This window comes from Hipposideros armiger, unplaced genomic scaffold, assembly GCF_001890085.2.
Source record: "Hipposideros armiger isolate ML-2016 unplaced genomic scaffold, ASM189008v1 scaffold_129, whole genome shotgun sequence".
Lineage (NCBI taxonomy): Eukaryota > Metazoa > Chordata > Mammalia > Chiroptera > Hipposideridae > Hipposideros > Hipposideros armiger.
The window spans coordinates 2,088,289-2,113,908 of record NW_017731479.1 but is presented as its reverse complement, the minus strand read 5'-3'; the positions used below and the strand labels follow the sequence as shown (position 1 = coordinate 2,113,908).

The 25,620-nt window shown below is 44.3% G+C and overlaps 4 protein-coding genes and 1 long non-coding RNA gene across 6 annotated transcripts; 3 read left to right on the top strand and 2 right to left on the bottom strand.

Annotated features, from left to right (window-relative positions):
- The first annotated feature begins 1,126 nt into the window (after positions 1-1,126).
- Positions 1,127-8,578, top strand: SRSF9 (serine and arginine rich splicing factor 9). Its single transcript, XM_019649125.1, has 4 exons — positions 1,127-1,455; positions 4,564-4,721; positions 6,213-6,385; positions 8,084-8,578. The coding sequence occupies exons 1-4, from the start codon at positions 1,268-1,270 to the stop codon at positions 8,225-8,227; spliced, it is 663 nt and encodes a 220-aa protein (XP_019504670.1). The 5' UTR covers positions 1,127-1,267; the 3' UTR covers positions 8,228-8,578.
- A 125-nt stretch (positions 8,579-8,703) lies between these two features.
- On the bottom strand, positions 8,704-22,120 carry GATC (glutamyl-tRNA amidotransferase subunit C). Of its 2 annotated transcripts, none has more exons than XM_019649127.1 (4): positions 21,963-22,120; positions 17,766-17,938; positions 12,050-12,153; positions 8,704-10,195 (listed from the first exon to the last, which is right to left on the bottom strand). In XM_019649127.1, exons 1-4 carry the CDS (start codon positions 22,014-22,016, stop codon positions 10,143-10,145), a joined length of 384 nt encoding a protein of 127 aa, XP_019504672.1. In that variant the 5' UTR covers positions 22,017-22,120; the 3' UTR covers positions 8,704-10,142. The 2 variants fall into 2 exon arrangements, with proteins under 2 accessions (XP_019504672.1, XP_019504671.1); XM_019649126.1 differs by lacking the exon at positions 21,963-22,120 and adding an exon at positions 18,052-18,146.
- LOC109386192 (uncharacterized) lies at positions 10,824-13,295 on the top strand. The gene is made up of 2 exons (XR_002124753.1): positions 10,824-11,275; positions 12,687-13,295. It is a non-coding gene; the product is annotated as an uncharacterized LOC109386192 (long non-coding RNA).
- Positions 18,207-20,468, top strand: TRIAP1 (TP53 regulated inhibitor of apoptosis 1). The gene is made up of 2 exons (XM_019649129.1): positions 18,207-18,371; positions 19,489-20,468. Exons 1-2 carry the CDS (start codon positions 18,225-18,227, stop codon positions 19,570-19,572), a joined length of 231 nt encoding a protein of 76 aa, XP_019504674.1. The 5' UTR covers positions 18,207-18,224; the 3' UTR covers positions 19,573-20,468.
- Positions 22,121-22,220: 100 nt separating the features above from the next.
- Positions 22,221-24,244, bottom strand: COX6A1 (cytochrome c oxidase subunit 6A1). The gene is made up of 3 exons (XM_019649128.1): positions 24,097-24,244; positions 23,808-23,950; positions 22,221-22,483 (listed from the first exon to the last, which is right to left on the bottom strand). Exons 1-3 carry the CDS (start codon positions 24,197-24,199, stop codon positions 22,400-22,402), a joined length of 330 nt encoding a protein of 109 aa, XP_019504673.1. The 5' UTR covers positions 24,200-24,244; the 3' UTR covers positions 22,221-22,399.
- Positions 24,245-25,620: the final 1,376 nt, after the last annotated feature.

Below are 25,620 nucleotides of genomic sequence, written 5' to 3'. Positions count from 1 at the left end.
TTTTTTTTAATCTTAAAAAAAAAAAAAAGACACAAGGACTCCATCCTGAGACCACCACCAGCCCTGAAAGGCTATAAGTGGGGGCCCACATGATCAAAAGGTCACTGAGGAGAGTGGGCCAGTGGGGGCCAGTGTGGCAGCTGGGACAACATATGAATTTTGGAAAATCCATGAACAGTCTATAGGAACCCCCAAATTTGTAGTCAGCCAGTAAGAAGTGTGGGTAGACTAGGAGCCCCACTTGTGGCCAGTGTCTGAAGTGACAGTAAGTCTTGTGGGACTAAGCCCTTAACCTATGGGGGTCTGCACTAACTCTAAGTAGTGTCAGAATTGAATTGTAGGACATTGAGTTGGCTCTGGAAAATTGGTGTGGAGAAACGACACATTTGGTGTCAGAGGTGATGTCAAAAAAAACACCACAGGATGTCATTGGGTATTAGCACAGTGCTAGATACACAGACTTCAATAAATATAAAAATTATAAGCCATACATAGAAGAAAAAAAGGTGTGAATACATGGAATACTTCTGGCTATGAAGGCCAAATATAGTAAGAATGAAAAAAATTTTTCCTTATGTAAACTTATAGATGTAACACCATTCCAATTAAAATGCCAATAAGATGCCATACAGAACCTGATAAAAAGATTCTAAAATGTGCTCAGACAAATCAACCAGAAAAAGTACTCAGGGAATGCAAGGAGCACTAGGCGACAACTAGGCCTTACAGAGGTATACACTGAAAGTTCTAGACTTGGGTCACACAAGTCTTGGCACCACTGAACTCCAACTCAATCAGGGACCTGAAGGCCAAGGAAGGTTGGCTAGGAAAGACTGGAGAGGCAGAGGTGGAGAAATCAATGTTCCAAGGAGAAGAAGTGGCCTCTGCAAAGATCTAGTGCAGGCTTCAGACATAGCAGATCCTCGAGAAGCTGGCAGAGGAGAAGCACCAGATCAGGAGAGGCTGGTGGAGGCAAATCAGGAAGGGCCAAGATAAGGGGGTGGCGGGCTGGCCAAGTGGCACGTTGGTTAGGAGTNGGGGGGGGGGGTTAGTGTAAGGGTCCTGTGCGCACGCGCAGTCTCGCAGCCGCGTCCCCTTTAAGAGGATTCCTTTTGCCGCCTCCGACCCCTTCTCTTCCGCTCCGCGTTCCCACAATGCAGTGCGGCTGAGCGCCTCCAAGCCCGCGGGTACGCTGCGGGGGGACCCCGGCTGAGGCGGCGGCGCGGCGACGTGGGCTGCGGCGGGCCCGCGGCGTCCGACGGTGCGGATGTCGGGCTGGGCTGAGGAGCGCGGCGGCGAGGGCGACGGGCGCATCTACGTGGGGAACCTTCCGACCGACGTGCGTGAGAAAGACTTGGAGGACCTGTTCTACAAGTACGGCCGCATCCGCGAGATCGAGCTCAAGAACCGGCACGGTCTCGTGCCCTTCGCTTTCGTGCGTTTCGAGGACCCCCGGTGAGGCACCGCTCCATCCACTCGGGGCATCCTGCTCGAGGCCCGGGCCGCAGCCTTCTCCCTCCCCCTCCTCTCGGGCCTCCCCTCCCCCCTCAGCGCAGACCCCTCAGGGCGCCCCCGGGTGGAGGCTGAGCCCTCGGCTCACCACAGGCTCCGGGCCGTCCTTTGCGCCGTCGTCACTTCCTCTATTATTATTTTTTTACTTTACTTGAAAAACACAATAGCTGGGCTTTTGGACGGCCCAAGCCCGCCCAGATCGGCCTCAGGGATGGTAGAAATGACCGTTCTCTCCCACGCAGCTGGAGAGGCACCCCGAAGGCGAAGCGGCCCAGGGCTTGGGAACCTTGGCCCCTGAACCAGCTCGGTAAAGAGCGGGAGTGGCCAGTCGCCTTCCCTCCCCACCCCTCCCCCCAGCCCGAACTCGCCTTTAAGGGACTCAGGAGATCGTAAAGGGGTCTCTGTGATGGAACAGATCTCCGTCCGCGCGCGCGACCCGTCCCTCAAGGCCAGGGCCTTGTCCTTCTAAAAGCGTCAGGGATTTGGAAAAACTACTAAAACAGTCGGGGACGGGGGGCGTCTCTGATTTCACTCCCTTCCTCTAATGAGAGGTACCGCTAGATGCCCCAAGCGTTTGGAAGCTCTTGATTCCAGCTCAAAGGGGTCTTTGTGAGTTTGCAAACATTGCGGGCCCTCGGCCCGGAAAAGACCTAGGAACTGCGGTCGGTGGTTCTTAGAAGCCACAGCATTGTAGTGGTCAGTCCGCTCGCTGTTCTCCAGCATTGTCGCAGGGAACGCTTTAACCAGTCTGTGCCCTGCGGACTTCGCTCTAAGGACTGACTGTAGGTGTCTTGTCCATCTGGTGTGGTTGTGTGGGGCAGGGAGAGCAACCGAGGATGGGGAGGCAGGAAGCACCCTGAGGGTTTGATTGCCATTTGCCTCAAAGATAGAACGAGGCATTTTCACACCTAAACTGGAGAAGGTTGCACCTCTATTAGTAACAGTTCCTGTGTGGTCTTAGAGTGGTCGCCATGTGTCATGTACCATTCTTTGTTTATATTATTTAGCATTTTTGCCAACCTATAAGCACATTTTACAGGTGAGACAGGATTTAGAGAGTTAATAAAAGAGAATGCTAGTAAGGAATCAAGGCAGGATTTGAACCCCTTGTTCTGTGCTTTTAGAATACAAACTTAATATATAATATGCTGCATTGTTATCGCTTCCCACATTTCTTTAATAAAACTATTTTTTTTAATCAAAATTTATTGAGATGACAATGGTTAGTAAAATTACATAGGTTTCAAGTGTACAATTCTGTAATACATCATCTATACTATATCACATTGTGTGTTCATCGCCCATAGTCAGTTCTCTTCCATCGCCATATATTTGATCCCTTTTACTCTCTACCACCACCCTCTCCCCGCTTACCCCCTGGTAACAACCACTAAACTTTGTCTATGAGTTTTTGTTTATTTGTTTGTCTTGTTCTTTTGTTGCTTTCAGTTTTATGTCCCACATACCAGTCAAGTCATATGGTTCTTGAATTTTTCTGACTTATTTCGCTTAGCCTATAATCTCAAGATCCATCCATGTTGTCGCAAATAGCACTATTTCATCTTTTCTTATGGCAGAGTAGTATTCCATTGTGTATATATACCACATCTTCTTTATCCAATCATCTATTGAAGGACACTTTGGTTGTTTCCATGTCTTGGTCACCGTAAATAAAGCTGCAATGAACATTGGAGCACATACTCGTATATTTTTACAGATAAATGTTTTCAGGTTTTTTGGGTAGATACCCAGGGGAGAGACTGCTGGGTCATATGGTAATTCTAGTCTTAATTTTTTGAGGAACCCCCACATTGCCCATAGTGGCTGTACCAATCTGCATTCCCACCAACAGCATATGAGGGTTCCTTTTTCTCTACAGCCTCTCCCAACACTTATTGGTCTTGTTGAGAAAAGCTATCATTTAATATCACTAAATGCCAAGTTTCAAGCAAAGCACTGCACACACAGTATCTTATTTAATCCTTACAATAACCGTGTGAGATAGACATATTACATTTAGAGATGTAAAAACTTGATTAAGTACTTATCCAGAGATAGCTACTAGTAAGTAGAAGAATGATTACCATTTGTATTCAAAGTCTGCTTTAAATCCTAGCAAGTCCGCCTCTCTCCCATTGCATTATAAATATAGCTAGGGTTGCACTGGATGTGGTCCTTGTTGCTTTTAATCCAGTGACTAAAATCTTGATAAGTGATTATGTGCCTGTGACATTGAATGATGCCTTCATTAGTGTATCTTCAGCTCTGCTTGTCCATCCAAGCTCTGAGGCCATTCTTTCTCCCATCCAATACTGGAGACCCAAGTTGGCATTCCTACTTCTTCCAGAGCCCTAGGAATGACTAAAAGTAACTTTATCAATTTTATTGAAATTGTGTGTGTGGGGGGGGTTTGTTTAGTTTCAGGTGTACAAAACAACATAATGAGTAGACATTCACACCCCTCACAGTGATAACCCCAACAAGTCTACTACCTATCTGACACCATACATAGCTATTATGATACTATTGACTATATTCCCTGTGCTGTATGAGAAATTTGACAATTTCTCCAAACCATGCAGAAAATGTACACTTGAAAGTTCTGTATTCCTTACAAAACACTTAAATTGCATTTGTCTTTTGGGCCTCTTTTTAAATGGATTTTTCTCTTTATAGACTTGATGCTACTAGGCTTTGTAGAATATTTGGAAAATATTAAAGGACTAATGTGTGGTATGCATTTTGAGAAACTGCCCACCAAGGTTAGAGAAACAGGTGAAATCAGTCATTTATCAACAATTTGTTCTTTTTTTTTAATTAGTCGTCTTATAAGTAATCTGTTTATCCATTATCATTTCATACCTAGAAAACCCTATATGTGACAGCTGTAAAGTTTAGTTCCAATATCATGAAAGGTCTTCAAACCAAGATCCTGTTTTGTCTTGTTGTTTTCTCTTTCTAGGCTTTTCTCTGATGCTTGTTACTCACACCCCTCACTAGGAAGTCAAGTCAGCCTCCTGAGCACCACTAACACCAAACTTTTCTTTGCAGAGATGCTGAGGATGCAATTTATGGACGGAATGGTTATGATTATGGCCAATGTCGGCTTCGTGTGGAATTCCCCAGGACTTATGGAGGTCGGGGTGGGTGGCCCCGCGGTGGGAGGAATGGGCCTCCTACAAGATCTGATTTCCGAGTTCTTGTTTCAGGTATGTTCCTTTCAAACTGAATGAAATGATGCATGTAAAATACTTGGCACAGTCTGGCCTCCAAGAAATGTTAGCTTTATTCTTCAGTGCATGGGATACGTGGGGCTTTATTTTTCATAGCTTGTGCATACTGACAGTCTGAAGCCCTGCCCTGCCTTGCCAGTGAGGCAGGTATCTTGCAAATGAAATTGCACTGGTAGTGCAGCCTTGGTAGAACATAAACTTGCTCCTTATAACAGAGCGGCGAGATGATGGCAAAACCCCTTGTACTGGAATTCTAAAGATGTTTTCTTTGGAAGTGTACCCCATGGTAATTGGACTTGATAAAAAGGTATTCCAGGAGCCAGATTTGAACAACTTACCCAGCCTGAGATCCTGAAAAAGGCCAGATTTTGTGGTGGTTTTGGACTTACGTTAGAACAACAACTTGGAGTCTTAGGGATTGTATTACAAAGTGTAGAACTAAATGTCTGGTGTTGACAAGAGATGAAATGCTAAGCTCAGAGGCTTATGCCTTTCAAAATATTAATACTGGTAAAGATCTGGGGCCTTTTGCACATTTCAGGGGTGTTTTACAGCCCTGCTGGAGTGAAATGTATGGAGCCTGGCACCTTTTTAGATGTGAATGTCACACAATCACAGAGGACTCCCATTGGTGCTTAAGAGTCATACTGTCAGTATCTGCCAATTTTGTGTCCCCTCGTAATTTTTTTTTTAACCCCAGAACTCTAGTCCCTCCTTCAGGATGTCATACATTTCTTTTTTTCTCTCCATGCTGCTCTGAAATCCTGCTTAGAAAACTATTAGGAAATGGCTGCAGTCCTGAGCTGTGAACAGTAAACACAGCCTTTGAGAGCAGGAGCACATTTCCCTTTCATGACATCAGGTAGGGGTGTATGACTCCCAACCAGTCTTAGCGTCTGAGTCTCACCTTTCCCCCCAACTGTAGTGAAGAATATTGGTGATCTTTTAAGAGGTACTTCGTCTAGTTTGTCAGTTATTCACACCTACAAAAAAACAAACTTGAGATTTTTATTTTTACCTTCTGCTACACTTTGGTCATTTCATTGGATGGTTTCTAAATTCCCATATCCTGGGAACCCAGTCAGGCAATAAATCATTGGTACTGCTAAATTTCATAACGGGAAAAATTAGGACTCAAAGTCTTGGGAATTTGGTATTATGCAGGACAAAGAAAAAGACGCTATGAATTCCCAGAGATACTAAACTTATAAAGGGATGGACTTCTTGCTGTGTTTGGAAGGCTTGTTCTGGAAGATTAGCCTAGGACCAGCTTCTTAAGGTGGTTTACCACACATACTTCAGTGCTTTTCTCTGGTTTCGTGTTCCTTATCAAGATTTGTGATTTGGGGACCCTCAGGATTTAGAAGTAGATTGATGCAGAAAGGATCCTAGGTATTGCTGGCTCTTAACAGGGCAGTTAACACGGCTGAAGGAGGTGGCCTCTTCTCTTATGTTCTCCATGCCTAGGGCTTCCTCCATCAGGCAGCTGGCAGGACCTGAAGGATCACATGCGAGAAGCTGGGGACGTCTGTTATGCAGATGTGCAGAAGGATGGAATGGGGATGGTTGAGTATCTCAGAAAAGAAGACATGGAATATGCCCTGCGTAAATTGGATGACACCAAATTCCGCTCTCATGAGGTGGGTCCCCACCTTCTGTTGAGCTTGTACCAGAACACTTCACCTGAAGCTGACCTAGCAGAAGTAGCAACAGGCCATGCGCTTGCCATTTGACAACCTCACAGTACCATTAAAGATCTAGCTTAAGTGGAGAACACCAAGGAATTCATCATGCCTAAGGCCTGCGGGTCATAACAGAGGTCTGCAGTCATAGTAGCTTTAACCCGGAGAATACAGTCTGTTGTAATGTGGTGAGCTAGTCTGTGATAGCATCCTTTACACAACTGGCTTAATCTGCACTGTCCCTCTGTGAACCTAATTATTGTGGCTGTCCCTCCTCTGGGTCTAGTCTGGACTCTGCAAGCCAACCTTATCATCTCAGCCTTTCTATATGTACTACCATTGGGGCTGAGTTGTAAATTCACTTTTCTTTCCCAAAGTCGTACAGGAGCCTTTCTGAAACCTGAGGGACCTTGGCATTTTCTTGTGGTTGATCACCTCACCTTGGGGACTTAGTTCTTGATGTCCTTCATTTCAAGAAGGTGGCTGCTGCCTTGGATATCTCAAAATGATTCAAATGGTGACTATCCCTTTGAGACCATTGAGACCAGATATTAAACCACCAGTTGTTTTTTTCTGGCTATTTTGTCCTGACTTGCAGTGGGGTTTAGTCCCACATCAATTTCTACGCCCATTTCTTTTTGTAAAGATTGATATAACTCTCTAATTTTGTGGCTTGGAGGCTGCATGGCTTAACAATGCTTTTGCTCAGACTGACCCCTAGGACTTCAATTTGGAACAGAAACTAAACAGTACCTAGTCAGTTACACTGCACAGCAGAGCCTCAGGGTAAATGCAGTTACTGACTTCACCTTAGGAAAGCATCTGGCTTCTTTCATCTTAGCATCTTTAGATCTGAGAATGCTAGCTGAGGGCAAAGGACCTGGAGACAGGCCAGCCTGAACATGACTCCTCTGCTGCTTAGCCAGGCTACTCTCAACCTTGGTTCTTCCATAGGCAAAATAGAATAATAGCACCGTCTATAAGACTTGCCAGCGGGTGACCGGTCAGCTCCATCAGTGTGGTGCTGATAACACCAAGGTTGCCGGTTGAATCCCCACATGGGCCACTGTGAGCTGCACCCTCCTTAAAAGAGTCAACTATGCTATTGTAGCATAAAAGCAATGTGTAATCAATGACCATGGCTGTTCCCCAATTAAAAAATAAGTTGCCAGGAAACTAAATTATGAAAATAACAAGAGCATCTAGGCCAGGTAATACCTGGGAGATGCTGAATATAGGTGAACTACTTCCATAGGTACCCATTGAAAGATGCATATCATATATGAAGTGACAGGGGACTGAACTATATATATGACCTCTGAGATCTTTTCCAGTTTTTGGATTCTATGGGTCAGTGGCAGTAATTAAAGTATGTTAACAGTAGTAGCTAGTGTTTGAGCATTTACCACATATCACATTGCCATTTATTATTTGTGTTGTCTTAGGCATATGATGGCATTCAGTTTTCCTCATTCTTGAAATGGACTGCTACCATGAGTACCTACGTCAGAATTATTATGAGGGCTTGATGAGATAGTATCATGCCAGGCAAATAGTGCTCAGTAGTTAACTATTAATGTTAGGCAGCCCTGTAGATGCTGGTATGCTTTCTTCTTCTAGGTCTGATGTTTTTCCTTTTTTTTGTTTGAATTTCAGGGTGAAGCTTCCTACATCCGAGTTTATCCGGAGAGAAGCACCAGCTATGGCTACTCACGGTCTCGGTCTGGGTCAAGAGGCCGTGACTCTCCACACCAAAGCAGGGGTTCCCCACACTACTTCTCTCCTTTCAGGCCCTACTGAAACAGGTGATGGGAAGTTTTTGTTTATTTTTTAGGTGAGCTGAGCTGCTTTGTGCTCAGAATTTACATTCCAGATTGGTGATTTAGTGACTTAGTAAATTTTTTTAATTTTTTTTTTTTTTTTAAGAAAACTACATAATTTCTACCAGGGCCATATTAGCAGTGAAACATTTTCAACTGTGGAAAGTGTGGTTTTGGTTCAGAAACAAGTTGTATATTTTTTACCCCTAATTCTGGGGGTTAAAAATCAGTGCTGTGTCTTTGTGGGTTGCTTTGCTATGGAGATCAGCATTAACTGTGACTGAGTTGGCCCATTCTGTTTAGAAATATATTTTAAATGTTTAGTAATTGACATGTGTGGTTGTCCTTGATTAAGTTCATAGATTTCACCAAACAGGCACACTGATTAAAAAACAACAACAACAACAACAACAAAAAACAATCACTGAATTGTAGTGGCAACTTGTAGCCAACTGGTAAGGCGCAGGAGTGGATAACTTTATTTGGGGATAAAGGTAGTTGCCCTGATGGTGGTGGTTTGAGAACTTCAATCCCAGGGGTAGGTTCAGGGTTCTCTTATAATAGTTTAAGACCAAGCTTGTAAATTAAGCTACTTTAACAGGAAAGTGAGCATTGCAGATACGGGAAGGGAATAGGAAAAATAAAAACAGACTTTTATAAGTGAGCAGCAGCATGAAGATCACTGGGAGATTCTTAGCCAAAACCAAATTTGGGGGCCAGCCAAGTGGCTCAGTTGGTTAAGAGCTTGCTCAAGAGTGTGAGCTCTGAGCAACAGGGTCGTGGGTTCGATTCCCAGCCCAAGCTGAGGCTACCACTGAGCTGTTGCCCAGCTAAAAATAAATTTAAAATTTTTTTTAAAAATCTAAGTTATGATTCCATCACTTTAATTTGTCTCATTTATCCTTGGTATCTGAGCTTTTTAAAAAAACAAAACAAACTAAAAACCTTCGCCATTTTGGATTCTGCTTATTAATTCAATAATCATTTGGGGTAAGGAGGGAATGTACTTTGTCCCAGACCTGGGGCTATTTTTTTCAAAACCACTTGTATTGAATTATAATTGACATGTAAAAAGCTATAGTTATTTAATAGTATACAAGTCAGTGAGTTTGGGATTAAGCATATACTCATCACCACCATCAAGACCATAAACATACCCACTGCCTCCCTACTCCTTTATTATATATATGTGGTAAGAATATTTAACATAAGAGCTCCCCTCTCAGCACATTTTAAATATACAATAAGTAGTGTTAGCTATGCCAGGATTACTTTTATAAGTTCTTTTCAGAAAGAGAAACTGGAGGTATGGCTAGTATCCCTATGGCATATCATCACTTTGTGGGATGGTGGGTGGTTCTAGGTAGGAGTACCCAAGCTGTAGTTGATTTTGAACACTCTTCAGACCTTAGCAGAAAGCTAGCCCTATCCAGAACAAAGTGTGTACCCAGGAACAAATTCAAGTGTGTTCAGTCAAGATAAAAGGCTGCTCAGGTTGATGCAACCAGCAACTAAAAAGGACAGCTTAAGTTGTCACACAATGATCAGACCAAATCCAACCAGTCACATAGATAGAAAAATTCACTTAAGTGCAGTCTTTGGGATGAGATAAAGGGGGATAATGTCTTCTAAACAGAACAAACTGTGAGTAAATACTTGATCCATTTCCTTGGAAACTGACAATACCTTTTGCTTCCATTAGCGTCAGAAACTCATTGCCTTGCTTGAGCTAGGTATTTCCCAATTCTGTCTTCTGAAGAGTTAGTTACTAAAAAAAAACTTAACCATCAATTTTTTTCAGGTTACTGAAGGAAGTGGGAACATTAGTGTTCATAACAACAAAACACTATCGTGCTTCCACGTGTTCATAGGGCACCCCATCCCAGAATAGCTGCTCAGCGATGTGAGAAGGGCTCTTGTTCCTCCAGCTTTGGCAAAGGGATATTACCTGTTTGAAAACAGTAACAAAAAAGGATGTTATAGCTGAGCCTGCTTTGCAACTGGCTCTACTAACTCATCAATTGGTTTGTCATGGAAAATAAGCAATGGAAATAAGTTTAGCTACTATCCTGTTTTTCTAACTATGAGTATCTGCAAGACTCACAGTTACAAGTGAAGCCTAGTTAATGCACTTTTCAATAAGGAGCAGACAGGTTAATTAGCTGTTTATATGCATATAGGACTGGAAGGAAAGACTGACTGAACTCACTTTGTCCCAAGAAACAATGTCTGACACAGGTTCTATTAAGAACTAGCCTGTGATCAGTGGGTGTGCCTCCTGAAGCAGTGACAACCATCAGTCTCTGAGATAGATTGTAAAATCTTATTTCCACAGTTTGACTGAGGTGATTTAGTGAATCTGAATCAGGCATGGTTAAGAGTTGAGTTCACAATTTTTTTAGCTTTCCTTTCCATCCTTGCTTCTACCAGAGCTTTATTTTTTTCATTATCCAAGTTGCCTTAAGTCTTAATCTCTTTTTTTTACACTTTGTTTTCATTCTTTCTTATAGTTTCAGATGTACAAAGCAACATAATAGACATTTACACCCCTCACAAAGTGATAACCCCCCCAGTCTACTACTCCTCTGACATCGTATATAGTTATTACAATACCACTGACCATGTTCCCTCTACTGTACTTTACATCCCATAACCAAAGCTTTTCTTTAACTGGTTAGTTTTGATCAAAGAGGTAACCCCTGAGCTGGAGGGCTGATGTTTGTTTCTGGAGGCTGTTCAGAATGGTTCTCCTCTGAAGGCATCTCCTGACCTTGAAGTTGGCGCTTGGAAAGCTGTCTACCTGAGTGGTTAGGCTAACTAGTCACATTCCCAAATATCCAGAGGGGTGCAGAAGCTCTGAGGACCCACCTATCTGCAGAGTTCAGCCCACCCAAGGTTCTGGATTTTATTATTGGCCCAGAGTTATTTTAAAGCTTCCATTTAAAATAGTTGCAATGAGGTTTAAAGATGCAAATCTCCACACCAGGGGTTGCATACTGATGGCTCACAGGATACACCTGGCTTGCAGGTATGTTTTATTTGCATGGTCTTTTATTTTAAAATTTTTTGAATTAGTTGTCAATACTTAAAATTTGGGAAATATCACACAAAATGCCAGATCTCCAAGTTCTCTGGGAAAATGGGCTCACATTCCTGCCTGGCTCTGAATGAGAAGCAGTGAATGCCAGTTGCCCCTTTAGGCAGAGTTTGAGTTCCAGATTCGCTAATGTACACACTGCTCCGTGCCCCAGTTCTGTTCTGCTCATTCCTGTTAGCAACTGGCCTCTAAAGGTGAACATGACCCCTGGACTCTACTGCCACCGTAATGCCACCATCTATATGCACTTTATACTTTTTAAAAATTGTTAATACATGGGTTTTTTCCCATTTCCAATTTTATTGATAATAATTGATATATAACATTGTATAAGTTTAAGGTGTACAACATAATGCATTGATTCATGTATATATTGCAAAATGATTACCACCATAAGATTAGTTAACATCCATCATCTCACAGTTACAATTTTTTTCCTTGTGGTGAGAACTTTTAAGAGCTACTCTCTTAGCAACTTTCAAGTATACGATACAATATTGTTAAATACAGTCATCATGTTGTACATCATATCCCCAGAACTTATTTATCTTATAACTGGAATTTTGTACCTTTTGAGCACTTACACCTAATTCCCACTTTATACTTTTTAAAAGTGCTTTCACGTAGCATATTGGGGAATCAGTTCCTATTACGTTCTTAGTTCACTGTGAGACAAGCTGTTAAACCACTTGGGGCAACACGTACCTGGAGGGGCCACAAAATACTCCTCCACAACTCGATGCGAGTTTTGTAGTAGTTCTTCAGCACAGTTGCCTTCTACCACATTGTCGGATCTCAAGTACAGACACCTACAAAACCAGAGGCTTAAGGTTACCTTCTCAGAGAACAAGGGGGCAGCATGTTCTTGTAATGGTGGAGGAGATATGGTCAACAGAAGACCAAATGACAGTCTACATATTAGTTTATAGATTTCTCCCAACAACTCTGTGAGGTAAGTGGTCATTATTCCTTAGGATTGATATGTTTAATAAATATTTTTGGATGATTACTATAAGTTGCTTTTGATGAAGATAGGTAATTAAAAGCAATTACAATATAATGTTTTAAATCTAACAGAGGTGCACACAGCTTGCCAAGGGAATAGGGAGGGGCACCTGACCCAGCCTGGGTGAGGAACAAGTACTCAGAGTAGGTGACGTCACTGCTAATGGATGGGCAAAAAATAGCTAGATTGGGGTGATGGGAAATAGACTGGCAGGTAACTTGCTCAGGAGTGGTTATAAGTGACTTAAGGGTACTAGCTCCTAAGTACCTAAGCTCCTAAGACTGGGATCTGGGCCTAGTTCTGGTACTCTAAGACGAGTGCTTTTTTTCACTGCAGCCACCTTTGTGGACATAAAAGTGCCTCCCCTTGCAAGATGTACCACAAACAGCTCAGGAATCGCCCACTGTTCTCTGAGCCTAGTGGCTTCATTAAAGTATCCAGATAAGCAAACCAGTGGAACCGAACAGGAGCTGAACATATCTGTGAGGCTTCACTACTCTTTCAAGATTGAAAAGTGCAAGACAAGAGGTCTGAGCCTGCTCCCAGATATTTGGGCTGAAAAAGATGCAGTCTCTGTTCAGTCACTGATAGGGGATCAGCTTTGAGCCAGACATAGACCTAGAGCTCAACCTAATGGGACAAAGGGGCAAGGATGTAACAAACATCTGGGAAGAAAGGACTAGTTCTGTTTCTTTTGTGGCAGCCAGCCTAAGGCTATACACAATAAACACTTATTCATAATACAAAGAGTGGAGAGCTGGAGTCCATTCCCGGATCTGGCGCTATCTTAACTGTGTGACCTTGAACAAGTGTGATCTTTCCAGACTTGAAGTTTCTTGCCAAAACAGTGAAGGTTGTACTAGTTGTGTTTTTTTGTTAACCATATAAGGATTATGCATTCATTTACAAAAACTTGGAGAAAAATAAAATCATCCATAAAGGTGACCCTTGGACTTTCTGGAGTTTATATTTCTTTTGGGCAGTATGACAAATGGCTAAGAGCCTGGGCTCCTGAATCACAGCTGAATTCAAATTTTAGTGATGAGTGCTTTTCTCACCGCAGCCACCTTCCCGTGGCATGTATGCAAATGACTGTCCTCTCTGTGTATAGGTTTCCTTATTTGTAGACTGCTTCATAGAATTGCTGGGAAGATTAAATGATGTTACAAAAGATCTGATAATGCTGGGCTGCATCCTCATATCCATAAAAGGTGGGTGCTGAATAGTACCTGCATCTCAGTCCCCACCACTCATTGAGTGTAACTGTGGACTTAACTTGCTGTAATCACACTTAGCCTGCCTAGTCCCTACAGACTGGAGGCTGCTAATAGTTCCTGGGGGCTTGGAGATTTTGATGAAGACTCTACTACCTTTTAACAGGTGGTTAAAGGTATTGCTTCCCAACAATTTAAGCAGTTGATTTATTTACTCATTTGGTAATCAGGTTTCCTACTGGAAGTGACATTTCCAGAAAAACAAAATTCACCCCTTCAAAGATTACACATTTCCACCTAGTTACTGTTTATGATGAAGTTATTTCTAGAATAAACCCACCACCTCCCTATTTTTTTGTAATTATAGGCTACTGATCCCAGGGTCTCTGAGAGTAGCTCATCAAGCAGACCCTTCACTTGGGAAACCGCTGAACTTTTCTTGGCCTCAGAATCATACATAAAACACAGAACAGGAACTGCTGAGCTCTTTAGGTGCCTATCAATTACTGATTGACTAAAATGCCTACCTCACCTCACCTTTCTCAGTCTGGGTTACACAAGAGAATTTAGTCCAAATACCATAGGACATCCATTTTGATGATAAATCAACTTCTATGTATCTGGGCTCATTTAATTATGAACTATTCTTGGGAGAATTGAAAAGAGTCACTTGGATCTTTCTGTGTCCTGGTTCAGATGAAAAACCCTGGTTGAGAAAGGCTTCAACTGTGAACCCGAAATCCCTGCCTTCTGAAGCTCATAGACAGTAACTGCGGTAAATGCAAATAGAAAGCATTTAGCGGACAGCAAAAGAGCAGCATGGAAGAAGTGCCTCTGCCGGCCCTTGGACTGACCAGTGGGCCAGATCTGTTTCAGTTTCTGCCCCTTCCCTGGTATCAGGTTGCCAGGAGTCCTTTCTCTGGGCACCACTCTACTTCATCTACAAGCCTTTGCCCTCCTTTCTATTTTATTTCTACCCTGATGCATACTGGAATGAAAACTAATCAATCTGGCCAAGAGTTTTTGGTTCAAATAAGGCTCTCAGATCGTAAGCATTGAAGTACTTGGCTGCAATCAGGACTTCATCTGAGTCAGACTCTGGATTGAAATGAAAGAAGTTTCCAGGGTTTTACTTTAGACGGCATAACTAAAACAGTGTTTGAGAGCAGAGACTCTGAGTTCCAAATCCTGAAATCTTACTGCCTGTGAAACTGGCACATGTTACATAACCTTTCTGAGCCTCAGTGGCATCTAGAAAAGAGATACTAGTATTTATCTTCCAGGGAGAGATAGCTGAGTTAATGTATATAAATATTAGTGCCTAGCACGTAAGCACACATTTTTTTTTCTTTTTTTTTTTTAAGCTCAAGCCAAATGATAAGTTATTGTGCCAAGAGATTTCTACTAGCCAGTCAGGGCTTTTACAGCGAGTGTGGCTATCACCTAACCATTTAACACTTATCTGGGTTGCATTTCAAATGTCTGAGGCAGTATATTCAAAACGTGAAAGTCCTACAAAATGTCATATCCCTAAACTGGAATCATTAACCCAAACTGGTCTCTAAACTTAATGGCAAGATTGCAGATTACTGAAGACCAAAGCACTATTCCAGCTACCAAATCCAAATCCCCCACAAAGTATTCCCTGAGTAATAAATAGTTGCATTTCTTTAGTTATCCTCTCAATGACTTGTGTAAGTCTGTCTTTGTACTTCTATTACTTTCCCAAAGATGATTAACAGTCAAATATTTAGTGTCTGCTCAGTGCTTGGTACTGAGAACATAAGCAATAACAGACATGCTCCCTGGAACATGGATGAGCGGGAGAGGGGCAGAGAATCAAATAGAAGTATAAAATACATGTGACATTACAGCTCTGGAATACCAGGAGAGCCACAGGGCCTGAAAGGGAACCTGATTCAACATAGAAAAATGAAAACCTTGAGGAAGTGGCAGTTGAAATTTGAAGAAAGGAATTAGGCAAAGAAAGAGTGGGTGGGAGGAAGTGGGGGGTAAAGGCAAGGAAACAGAATTCTAAGAAGAAAAAATAATGGCGAGCTCAAGTAATTCAAAAGTTACAGCACTGTCTTGGAGAGGTGGGCAGGGCCTAGGTTAAATGATGCCCTGCAGGCCATGGTGAAGCTTTTGTCTTTATCCTAAAGAGCACTGGGAAGCCACCTGAAGGCTTGAGTAGGTGAATGCCATCAGATTTCTATTTTGAAACACTGCAACTTTGGACAAATTGGTTAACCCTCTAGATCTGAGCATGAGATTACAAAATAGAGAAAGAATTTGAAGGACTCAAAGACAAGACTAGGAGGCTAGCAAGCACTTTACACCAACATTATGGTTACAGATAGGTCTGGCTCTCCCTGTTCGCACTAACTAATGGCAGCTAATCTTTCTTGCTCCCACATGTACTAGTTTATTTTTTTTAATTCCCTCAAGAAAAGGCTAGGGCAGAGTTGTAGATTGCCTTATCTTTATGAGCTACATACCCATCCTAAGAAGCTGCAGTCCCAAACAGCAAACAAGTCTGCTTTCCAAAAAAAGAGCATTTTCTTTGAAAATGTATTAAGATTTGGCAACAATTGGTAGAGGTGGGTAGAGGCTGCACTCTTTTATTACAGTATTCACAAGCTAGTCTGTCAAAGACCTGCCCCTCCCTATTGCGTGACACTACATTACTTCACTACTTCTGTTATTACTCTGCCCCCTTAGGTATTTGTCCTTGGTATAAAATGAAGTTAAAACTTCCGTCTGCATTCGTACTTTCTCTAACACTGTTTCTAACAGTTTCTTGCATGGTTTTTCAGGGAACGAAACAAAACAATGCATACACCAGAATATGTAAAATAGATTACACATAAAGCATCAATAATACCATATACAACGTTCTGAACTTTGCCTTCTTTATTAAATATATCTTGGAGACCTTTCCATACCAGCATATGTATTAATAGTTATTTGTTCCATTATTTTTAACAACTGATGAGTATTCTATTGTATGACACAAAGGACACGGGGGTTTTGTTGTTTTGTATTATGAACAGATTTGCATAACCTGGACACTTGTGCTTACATCTAGATGCACATTCACAGACATTTCCATAGGGAATCACTAGGTCAGAAAATCTACATTTAAAATTTTGAGATAGGAGGGCCGGCCGAGTGGCCCGATGGTTAAGAACTGGCTTGGGACGCCAGAGGGCCCTGGTTCGGATCCCACATATGAGGGCCAGTGACACTGCCCTCCACAGCTAAGATGCTGAAAAACAGCTCAACCTGGAGCTGGGCTGCCATGAGTCGCCGGCGACGGCGTAGGCTGCAGCCCCTGTGGCAGTGGGTTGCCATGGGCTACCGTATGTAGCCAGCAGCCGCCGTGAGCGGCCAGCAGCCGCAGTGAGCGGCCGTCCAGAAGCCGGCGACTGATGTGCCTCGCCCGGGAAGAGCGCAATGATGGTGCCAACTTGGGCCAGTGAAGCAACGTCCTCCCACAACTAGATTGAAGAACAAAACGACAGCAACTTGTCTGTTCCCCTTCCCCCAATTCCCCAGCACTGTTCCCATCCCCCCAATTCCCCAATAAAAACCTTTTAAAAAAAATAATAAATTTTGAGACAGGAATCCAACAGTAAGCAAATCAGACATCTTGCATTCTAATAACATGAGACACAACAAATCAAAACTAAGAAAATTATTAGAACAGGATAAGGACTTAGTGACTCGAAGGGGAGAGAGGATTTGGGGTGGTCAGGAGAGGTCCTTCGGAGGAGATGAGCCAAAGAGACAGACTGTCCACGAAAAAGGGAATAGCAAGCGCAAAGACCGCAGAGAAAGAACTAATTTGGCATGTTGGAGAAATAGTAAGGAGGCAATGTGGCTGGGCTGATAAGGGTTGTATGTCAGTGGTAGGCAGGGGCTCTGTTAAATACAGTCTCGAGGGTGATGATTAGCAGTTTGCATTTTGTTCCTTGTTCCTAGTTACACTGGGAGGCCTCGAGGATTTTAAACGGGAGTGATAGGATCTATAATGAACTAGGGGAAAGAATGAAACCACTACCAGCGGGGTGACCAGGGGCAAGTTCCTGCATCTCGCCTAAGGCTCTTTCTCCTTCTGGAAAATGAGATACTAATCGCCACCTGAAATGGCTGCGAAGGGGCCACAGGCAAGGCTTCGGGGCCGCGGCCGAGAGTTTACCTGTCCTCCAGTACTGACTCCATGGGCTCCACCCCGTCCGTGTCCACGGCGTGGAGCCGGTCTGCAAAGGCGATAGCTTTCTCCAGCCGTGCCACGGCCTCTTGGCTGCCGAAGTCCACAAGCGCTAGACGCTCCAGGTGTTCGATCACCTCCGCCGTGATCCGGCCACTTCCCTGGGGTGAGCGGGGGCAGATGAGGCGGACGGCGTGGGTCACAGGTGGAGCCGCCTCCGCCTCCCGACCTGCTTCACCACCCGCCTAGACACCCTCCATCCCCCGGCCTTTACCAGAGGGTCTGCCTCGGAGGTGAAGCCCCGACGCCCGCCCACCCGGGCCCGAAGGCCCAGCCACACAGCTCGCGCCCACATTTCTTCTCTTCTCGGCCGCCGTAGTGCGCCCTCAAAGCCGAGCGACGCGCCTAAGAGTGACGACTTCAGAGTGCGTCGCCACTGCCGCCGCCATGAACAGCGTAGGGGAGGGCTGCACCGACATGAAGCGCGAGTATGACCAGTGCTTCAATCGCTGGTTCGCCGAGAAGTTCCTCAAGGGGGACAGCTCCGGCGACCCGTGCACCGACCTCTTCAAGCGCTACCAGCAGTGTGTTCAGGTGAGCTACGGCCCTCGCCTCGACCCCCAAGCCCCGCGTTCTCTCTGCGGTGTCCCGGCCACAGGCCTCGTCTCTTGCGGGGGTTGGAACGGGGAGGGTGAAGAAAAGCCTCAGTGAGGCCAGCGGCATTTCTTTAACCCCCGCCGTTACCACTAAAGCTGCCTGGTAGCTCTCTCCAGATGACAAAGGTAAATGTTTTTGCAGTGTTTTACTTTTTACGAAGCACGGTAATATTCTTTGCTTTGCTTGGTGCTCTTGAACTTACAAAATGGGCGTAGTTCTTCGTATTTTAAAAGTGGAAAAAAAATAAAAATGGAACACTCACACCCAAAATAGGAAGCGATTAGACCAAGTTCACTAGAATCAAGTTTCCTTGATTTTTGCGATGGGACACTTTCCCACTATTATTGTTCCGGGTCAAGGCTGGTTGTTAGCCTCTCTCTGGCCAGGTAGACATTATGAAGGGTTTCATTTTGTTATAATTCCTTCGTTGGCCTGTTTTCTCTCTCGACCAGCTAGGAAATTTTCATTCCAGCCCAATTAATGTGAAACTGCTTTGAAATGTAAGGACAGCAGTGGGCGAGGTACTCCCAGTTAATTTAAAACATCCTCAGGGTGGGGTGACCGGTTGGCTCAGTTGGTTAAGAGTGTTGTGCTGATGGCACCTGGGTTGCTGATTCGATCCCTGCGTGGGCCACTGTGAGCTGAGCCCTCCTTAGGGGAGTCAACTATATACCATTGTGGCATGGGGACGGTGTGTAACCAATGATCATGTCCGTCCCCCAGTAAAGTTTAAAAAACAAAAAATGGGCGGCTGGTTAGCTCAGTTGGTTAGAGCACAGTGCTCATAACACCAAGGTTGCCAGTTCGATACCCAAATGGGCACTGAGGTGCGCCCTCCACAACTAGATTGAAACAACTACTTGACTTGGAGCTGATGGTCCTGGAAGGACACACTGTTCCCCAATTTAAAAAAATAAAACACAAAACCACCTCAGGGTAATTCTGTAATTCCTGTTGTCTTTATCCCATTTGCAGACAGGAAATTGAGGCTTGCTCCAAGTCACATAGCCAGTAAGCTTCATATTGACCTTTATCACGTATTTTCTCCCATCAGAAAGCAATAAAGGAGAAGGAGATTCCTATTGAAGGACTGGAGTTCATGGGTCGTGGCAAAGAAAAGCCTGAAAGCTCTTCTTGACCTTGAAAGTCACCTTGAAAATGGACTCCTCAAAGAAGGAAATTGAGCACTCTGGATTTTGTGAAGGCTGTGAAGATGGCCATCGATTTAATGAGTTTAGGAAGGAGTTATTTTATTTCCTCCTCGATTTTTTTTTCCTCTCACTTGTAAAAGATGATGAACCCTCACTCTGCTTTGGGATGATTTCTCATTTGCTCTGGCATCTTGCAGGAACTCAATGTGCTAAAACTGAATTTCTTGGGATTATGGTTGCAATACTTCATCTGGGATCAGCTTTAAATATTCCTATTATATAAATAATGATAAACATGTCAGGATGATCAGGATTGCCTGACCTCGAGTTATGCTGCCAAGAACATTAGGTACACTGTACTGGGGTCACTGCTCATGACAGCAATTGGTTATGGAACCTCTGTTTTCTCTCAGGGAGCTAATGCTCTGAAAAGGGATCCCAGCACAACAGTTTTTTTCAACGCTTGGGAGCAGTTTTATTTTTATATTGTAACTTAACTGTTAAGCTTGCTGGTGGTCTCAGTAAGCCAAAAGGAGGCTTTTAACAGACAGTTCCTTGCCTTAACAAGAGGTGTCAGATTTCGGATTAAGATGTGAAAACTTCAACAATGTTAGACTGAACACCATTATAGAGCTCATAGTATAGTTCAATAATTAAGTTTCTTGGAGTATATACTATGGAGGAAGATCCTAAATTGCAAAGATTTGCTGTTGCTAGCTTTCAACCCAAGTCAGTGAATTAAATGAACCTTTATATCATCAAAATGCTGTATCTGGTAAAATGGGAGAAAAGAGTTTGATATTTGCCTTGTTTACTCACCCTGCCCTGTAATGTCTGTAATCATGAAGATGGAATAAACTGTAACATTTAGTTTCTATCACTATTTGCCCCTGGAACTCAGTGCACTTTATAGAACTGTTATTACCCTGTTACCCCACATATCCCATATATACACAGGGTAGTTTTCTGTTTTATAATTTAAAGGTGAAGAAAAAGTGAAGATGTCTCTAAGTAAGGTAGTATGGTATAGCAATTAGAAACCCCACTGACTTCTAAAATGTACTTCTACAGTAGGCTACACAAATATCTTTATATGTCTAATGGCACAAATGTCAAGATCAGGTGAGCACTTACATACTTTAGAATATCATCTAATTCGCACAACTGCATATCTTGAGTAATTTGGTTCAATTTATGTGCCCAAAGGTAGTATGAAACTTGGTTTACAGAAGGCCTAAATTCTATCTTCTCTCCACTCTACCAGTTATTCATATTTAATGTGACCAGTCCTTAATGTCATTTCAAAACATTCTGGGGCCGGCCGAGTGGTGAGATAGTTAAGAACTGGCTTGGGATGCCAGAGGGCCCCAGTTCGGATCCCACATATGAGGGCCAGTGACACTGCCCTCCACAGCTAAGATGCTGAACAACAGCTCAACCTGGAGCTGGGCTGCCGTGAGTCCCCGGCGACGGCGTAGGCTGCAGCCCCTGCTGCAGTGGGTTGCCATGGGCTACCGTGTGTAGCCAGCAGCCAGTGTGACCGGCCAGCAGCCGCAGTGAGCGGCCGCCCAGAAGCCGGCGACTGATCTGCCTAAGCCGGGAAGAGTGCAATGATGGTGCCAACTTGGGCCAGTGAAGCAACGTCCTCCACAACTAGACTGAAGAACAAAAGGACAGCAACTTGTCTGTTCCCCTTCCCCCAATTCCCCAGCACTGTTCCCATCCCCCCAATTCCCCAATAAAAATCTTTTAAAATAACAAGCATTCTGCATTTACATTTTGACTGTTTAAGGTCCATTCTACAAGAATTATAAGATATTTGGAACCCAGCTGAAGGAGAATAATACAGCTCTCCTGAACTCAAACTGGCCACAAGCACAACAGCTCTATAGGGAAGCACAGGCTGTGTGGTTAGATCACAAAATGGCAAAGATAGCAGTGGTTCTTTTTTCCTTACTGTAAATGGTTTTCACACCCTGTGTTTCTGTATGCCTCACCTTTGCAGTACCAGTTTACTGTATGTGCTAACACTAAAAGCTTGTAGCTTGACTCTTACCACAAAACTTTCTGGTTGAGCCTTGGGAATAAAACCTGCTCCAAGCCACCCATGTTCTTGTAATTGCTACTGAGAGAATAATGGTTTCTGATCCTCATGCTATTTTGACTTCATCCTCCCAACTATTTCGGCTACTTCAAAGATACTGCCTTTATTTCTCCAAAGGTTTCTGACCCATGCTTCAGGGTGCTGAGAAATGACACCAAGGTGAGAAGTTGACACCTTCGGAGAAAATGATCTGACTATAGCAAATGCCAGTAGAATGGGACTCTGAGAAGCTGGGATACAGGAAGCACTAACTAGAGAATCACAGATACATACCTCTTTTACATGTAAAATAGAGCCATTCTGCTGGCCACTCAATGTCTTTGCCATTCAAAGTCTGTCAGGACCCAATCTTGATATTTAACTGGCTCCACTCCCTTTGCTTTATGCACCCCAGGCACTAGAAATCAAGGACAGGCCTGTTAAGAATACTGTTATTCAGAAGCCTGAATTGGACCTGAAAACAGCAGAAATAACATTAATGCTAATTTCTGAGGGAAAAACATCACCAAAGAATGCAACTCTCAGCTCATGTCCAATCTAAAGTTATTTATTTAAGCCATCTCCTGCCATAAGGAATGGAAGATCAGTATAATGGTCATCATTTGATACAGGAAAGGTCAGCTTAAGGTCCCATACACTTCTGGTCCGTGTCCAGAGTAGTGGTCCAAACCAGTGCTGTGGTCCCCACTGGGTAGTGGTCCAGGTTCTCTTTATTCATCTTCATAGCCGGTCGGAAGCGCATTCACATGAGTGTTATGGAAAAGAGTATGGTTACCATCTCCCCAAGGAAAGGGCTGTGGAGTGAAGATGTCAATTAGGATATTCCAGAAAATAGTTCAAAAACAGCACTTCCACAAACTGCTTAAACTACAGTGACAGATAATACATAAAAATAAAATGGAAGTTAGTCCTTTAACTACGGGCATATTTCAGCCTTCCCGGAATTTAAGGGAGTTCTTCTACCTTCCAGGAGAGCCCTTAAAGCAGACAATAGGAAAAGCAAGCTCAAGTTCAGTACTCATAAGCCTCTCCCTGATAACTAGTATATCAGTGCTGTGTTTATAAAAATGGAATCCTCAAATCACCTGTATCAGAATGGCAGAGGTGGGTATCGGGGAGAATATGTTAAATGCAGATTTCTGGGCTCCATTCCAGACCCGAAACAAACTTCTGGACTGGAAACTGCAACCTACCCTCCTCGATTATTTTGCATGCTACCTTTGAAAAGCATTGCTCTAGGGCAGTGGTTTCCAGCCCAGGATGTTTTTGCCCCTCCAAGGATACTGGGCAATATCTGGAGGCATCTAGGGGAGGGTGGGGTACTACTGGCATCTAGTGGTTAGAGGTCAAGGATGCTGCTAAACATCCTACAACTCACTGGATAGCCCCCTACCCCTATGAGAATTATCCAAACCCAAATGTCAATAGTACTGAAATTGAAAAACCTTGCTGTACAGCTTCTAATTCTACTGTACAAGGGTGGGAGCGGGGCTCAAGAACTCAAAAATTCTTCCTGAATCTAAAAATCAAGATTAAGTTCCTATGAGGTCACTCCAACCTGGCTAAGTGATGTAACAGTTATATAAGAACCAGAAAAGGCTCTTGTTAATAACACAGTAAATAATGGAAAACACATGATTATAATATATCTACTTCAACAGCCAAAGGATAAAATAGTTACGATAACTAGCATAGAGGTGGGGAGTAGAAAAACTGTTAAGTTTCTTCATTATGCAGCTAATACCTGCCAGACAGATACATGCCCAGGTCCTAAAAGGTGAACCGCCTTCGCACTGTGCCTGTCTCAATATCCCAAACCTCCAAGCTTTCTACAACCGATAGCTGTTTGAGAACGTTATCAGAAGGCAGACGGTGAGATGAATTTGGAGAAAAGGAAAACCGAAGGGCAACTACTGTATGGCTTTGAATAAAAAACTGAGACGTGATTCCACCACCACCCGTCCTGTTTCCCTTCCGTAAAACCGGAAAAAAATAAAAACTGAAGATACTGAGAAATTCTACGCGCCCGGCATCCACGCTTTTAGGGAATGAAGAACCTGGACAAAGGCATTTGGCATGAAAGGAGAACGGACACTTGAAGAGGCTGCAAGAGCGTACCTTGGACCTGATGCGGAGATGGGGGTAGGCGACGAACTCGGGTCTCTCATGCTCTCCGTGTTGCGACTTCAGGAAGACGTTCAGCATGCTCACTCCCACCCCGGGGAGCGCGACGAAGTAGGTGAGGGCCTTCCACATGCGAGCTGCGGAGGGGTACGAGGGCTCAGGCCTGGCGGGGGCCCGCCCGGGTCTCATCCCCCTCCCGCAAGGCCTCAAGCCAAGGTCACAGTCCCGCGCCGCCTCTCTGGAGTCGGGCTGAGGCCCGCCCCACCGACCACAGCCCCCGTACCTGAGCCCTCCTCGCCGTGGGCGCCACCAGACATGGGCCGCGCCAGCTGTGGCTGGAACCGACCTAGCAGCCCAGAAACCCGGGACCCAACTCCCGCCGCCATTTTTGACAAGGATCACTGCAGCGCCGGAAGGGAAGCAGAAAGATGGGCTGTGGAGGCGGGACCACAACCTCAAAGGAAGTTCCTATTGGGTGGCGCCTTTCAACCTGAGGAGCCTGCGCACTCTCCTCCGGGCGGACTCTGTCCTTGTCAAAAAGGTTGGAGCCGCGGAGCTGAAGGGAGCATGCGCTCTGCACCTCCCGTGTGCACTCCCTTCACCTACCGTCCCCACCCTGGTGAGGCTAAGCGCAAAAGAAAGTTTTGTGGAGGAGACCCTGGCATCCGGATGGCTCCTTTCTTTTGGAGTCCGTGGACAGCAACGGAAGGTTCCCAGCACAAACCATTCTATCTAAAATGCCATTTCCATTCCTCCTCATTCTCTGATCCTGCGTTGTTTTTTTCATGGCACCTGACATAATAATCGTCATCATCTTTATTGTCTTGTTTCTCCTGATAGGATATAAACTTTGATGCCAAGAGTGTCCCACTGTAGCATTCCCAGATTCTGGAATGGTGCTTGGTACATAGCAGGCGCTCAACAGCAAATTTACTGAATAAATGAATGCATGAGTGAATGAATGAATGGCAACAGGGAAACAAAAATTGGCATCTGCTATATTTTGGCTGGACGATTCTCACCCCTTCTGATACTCATTTCTTCCTTCTACTCATCTAAAAACAGCTTTAAAAATAAAAGTTAGGGGGCCAGTAGAGAGGCTCAGTTGGTTAAGACTTGGCTTAAGAGTGTGAGCTCTGAGCAACAGGGCTGCCGGTTTGATTCCCGCATGGGCCAGTGACACTGCCCCAAGCTGAGCTGTCGCTGATGGTGCAACAGGTGGCAGGATGGCTCAGCTGCTGTAACAACAAGATTGCCTGTTTGATGGTGGACTATGCCCGCATGCAACTAAGACTGAACTCGGCTCCTTGAGCTGAGCTGTCGCCCGGATGGCTCAGTGAATAGAGAGCGTGCTCTTAACAACAAGGCTGCTGGTTCGACTCCCACATGGGATGGTGGCTACTCCCGCCCACAACTAAGATTGAACACAGCACCTTGAGCTTAGAGGCCACGAGCTGCCAAGGGGCAGCCAGATGGCGACTGGCGCCCTCCACAAGGAAGATGGAAGAACAACAACTTGGCTGGTTCCCTTCCCCAATTCCCCAATTTTAAATAAATAAATTAATTAAATAAAAGTTAAAAAAATAGATACATAAGATATATAAAAGTAAACCTTTTGGGCCAGCCGAGTGGCGCGTTAGTTAAGAGTTGGCTTGGGACGCCAGCTCTGAGCAGCAGGGCCCAGGTTCAGATCCCACATGAGGGCCAGTGACGCTGCGCCCTCTACAGCTAAGATGGTGAGCAACAGCTCAACCTGGAGCCTGGCTGCTGTGAGTCGTCAGCAATGGCGTAGGCTGCAGCCCCTGCT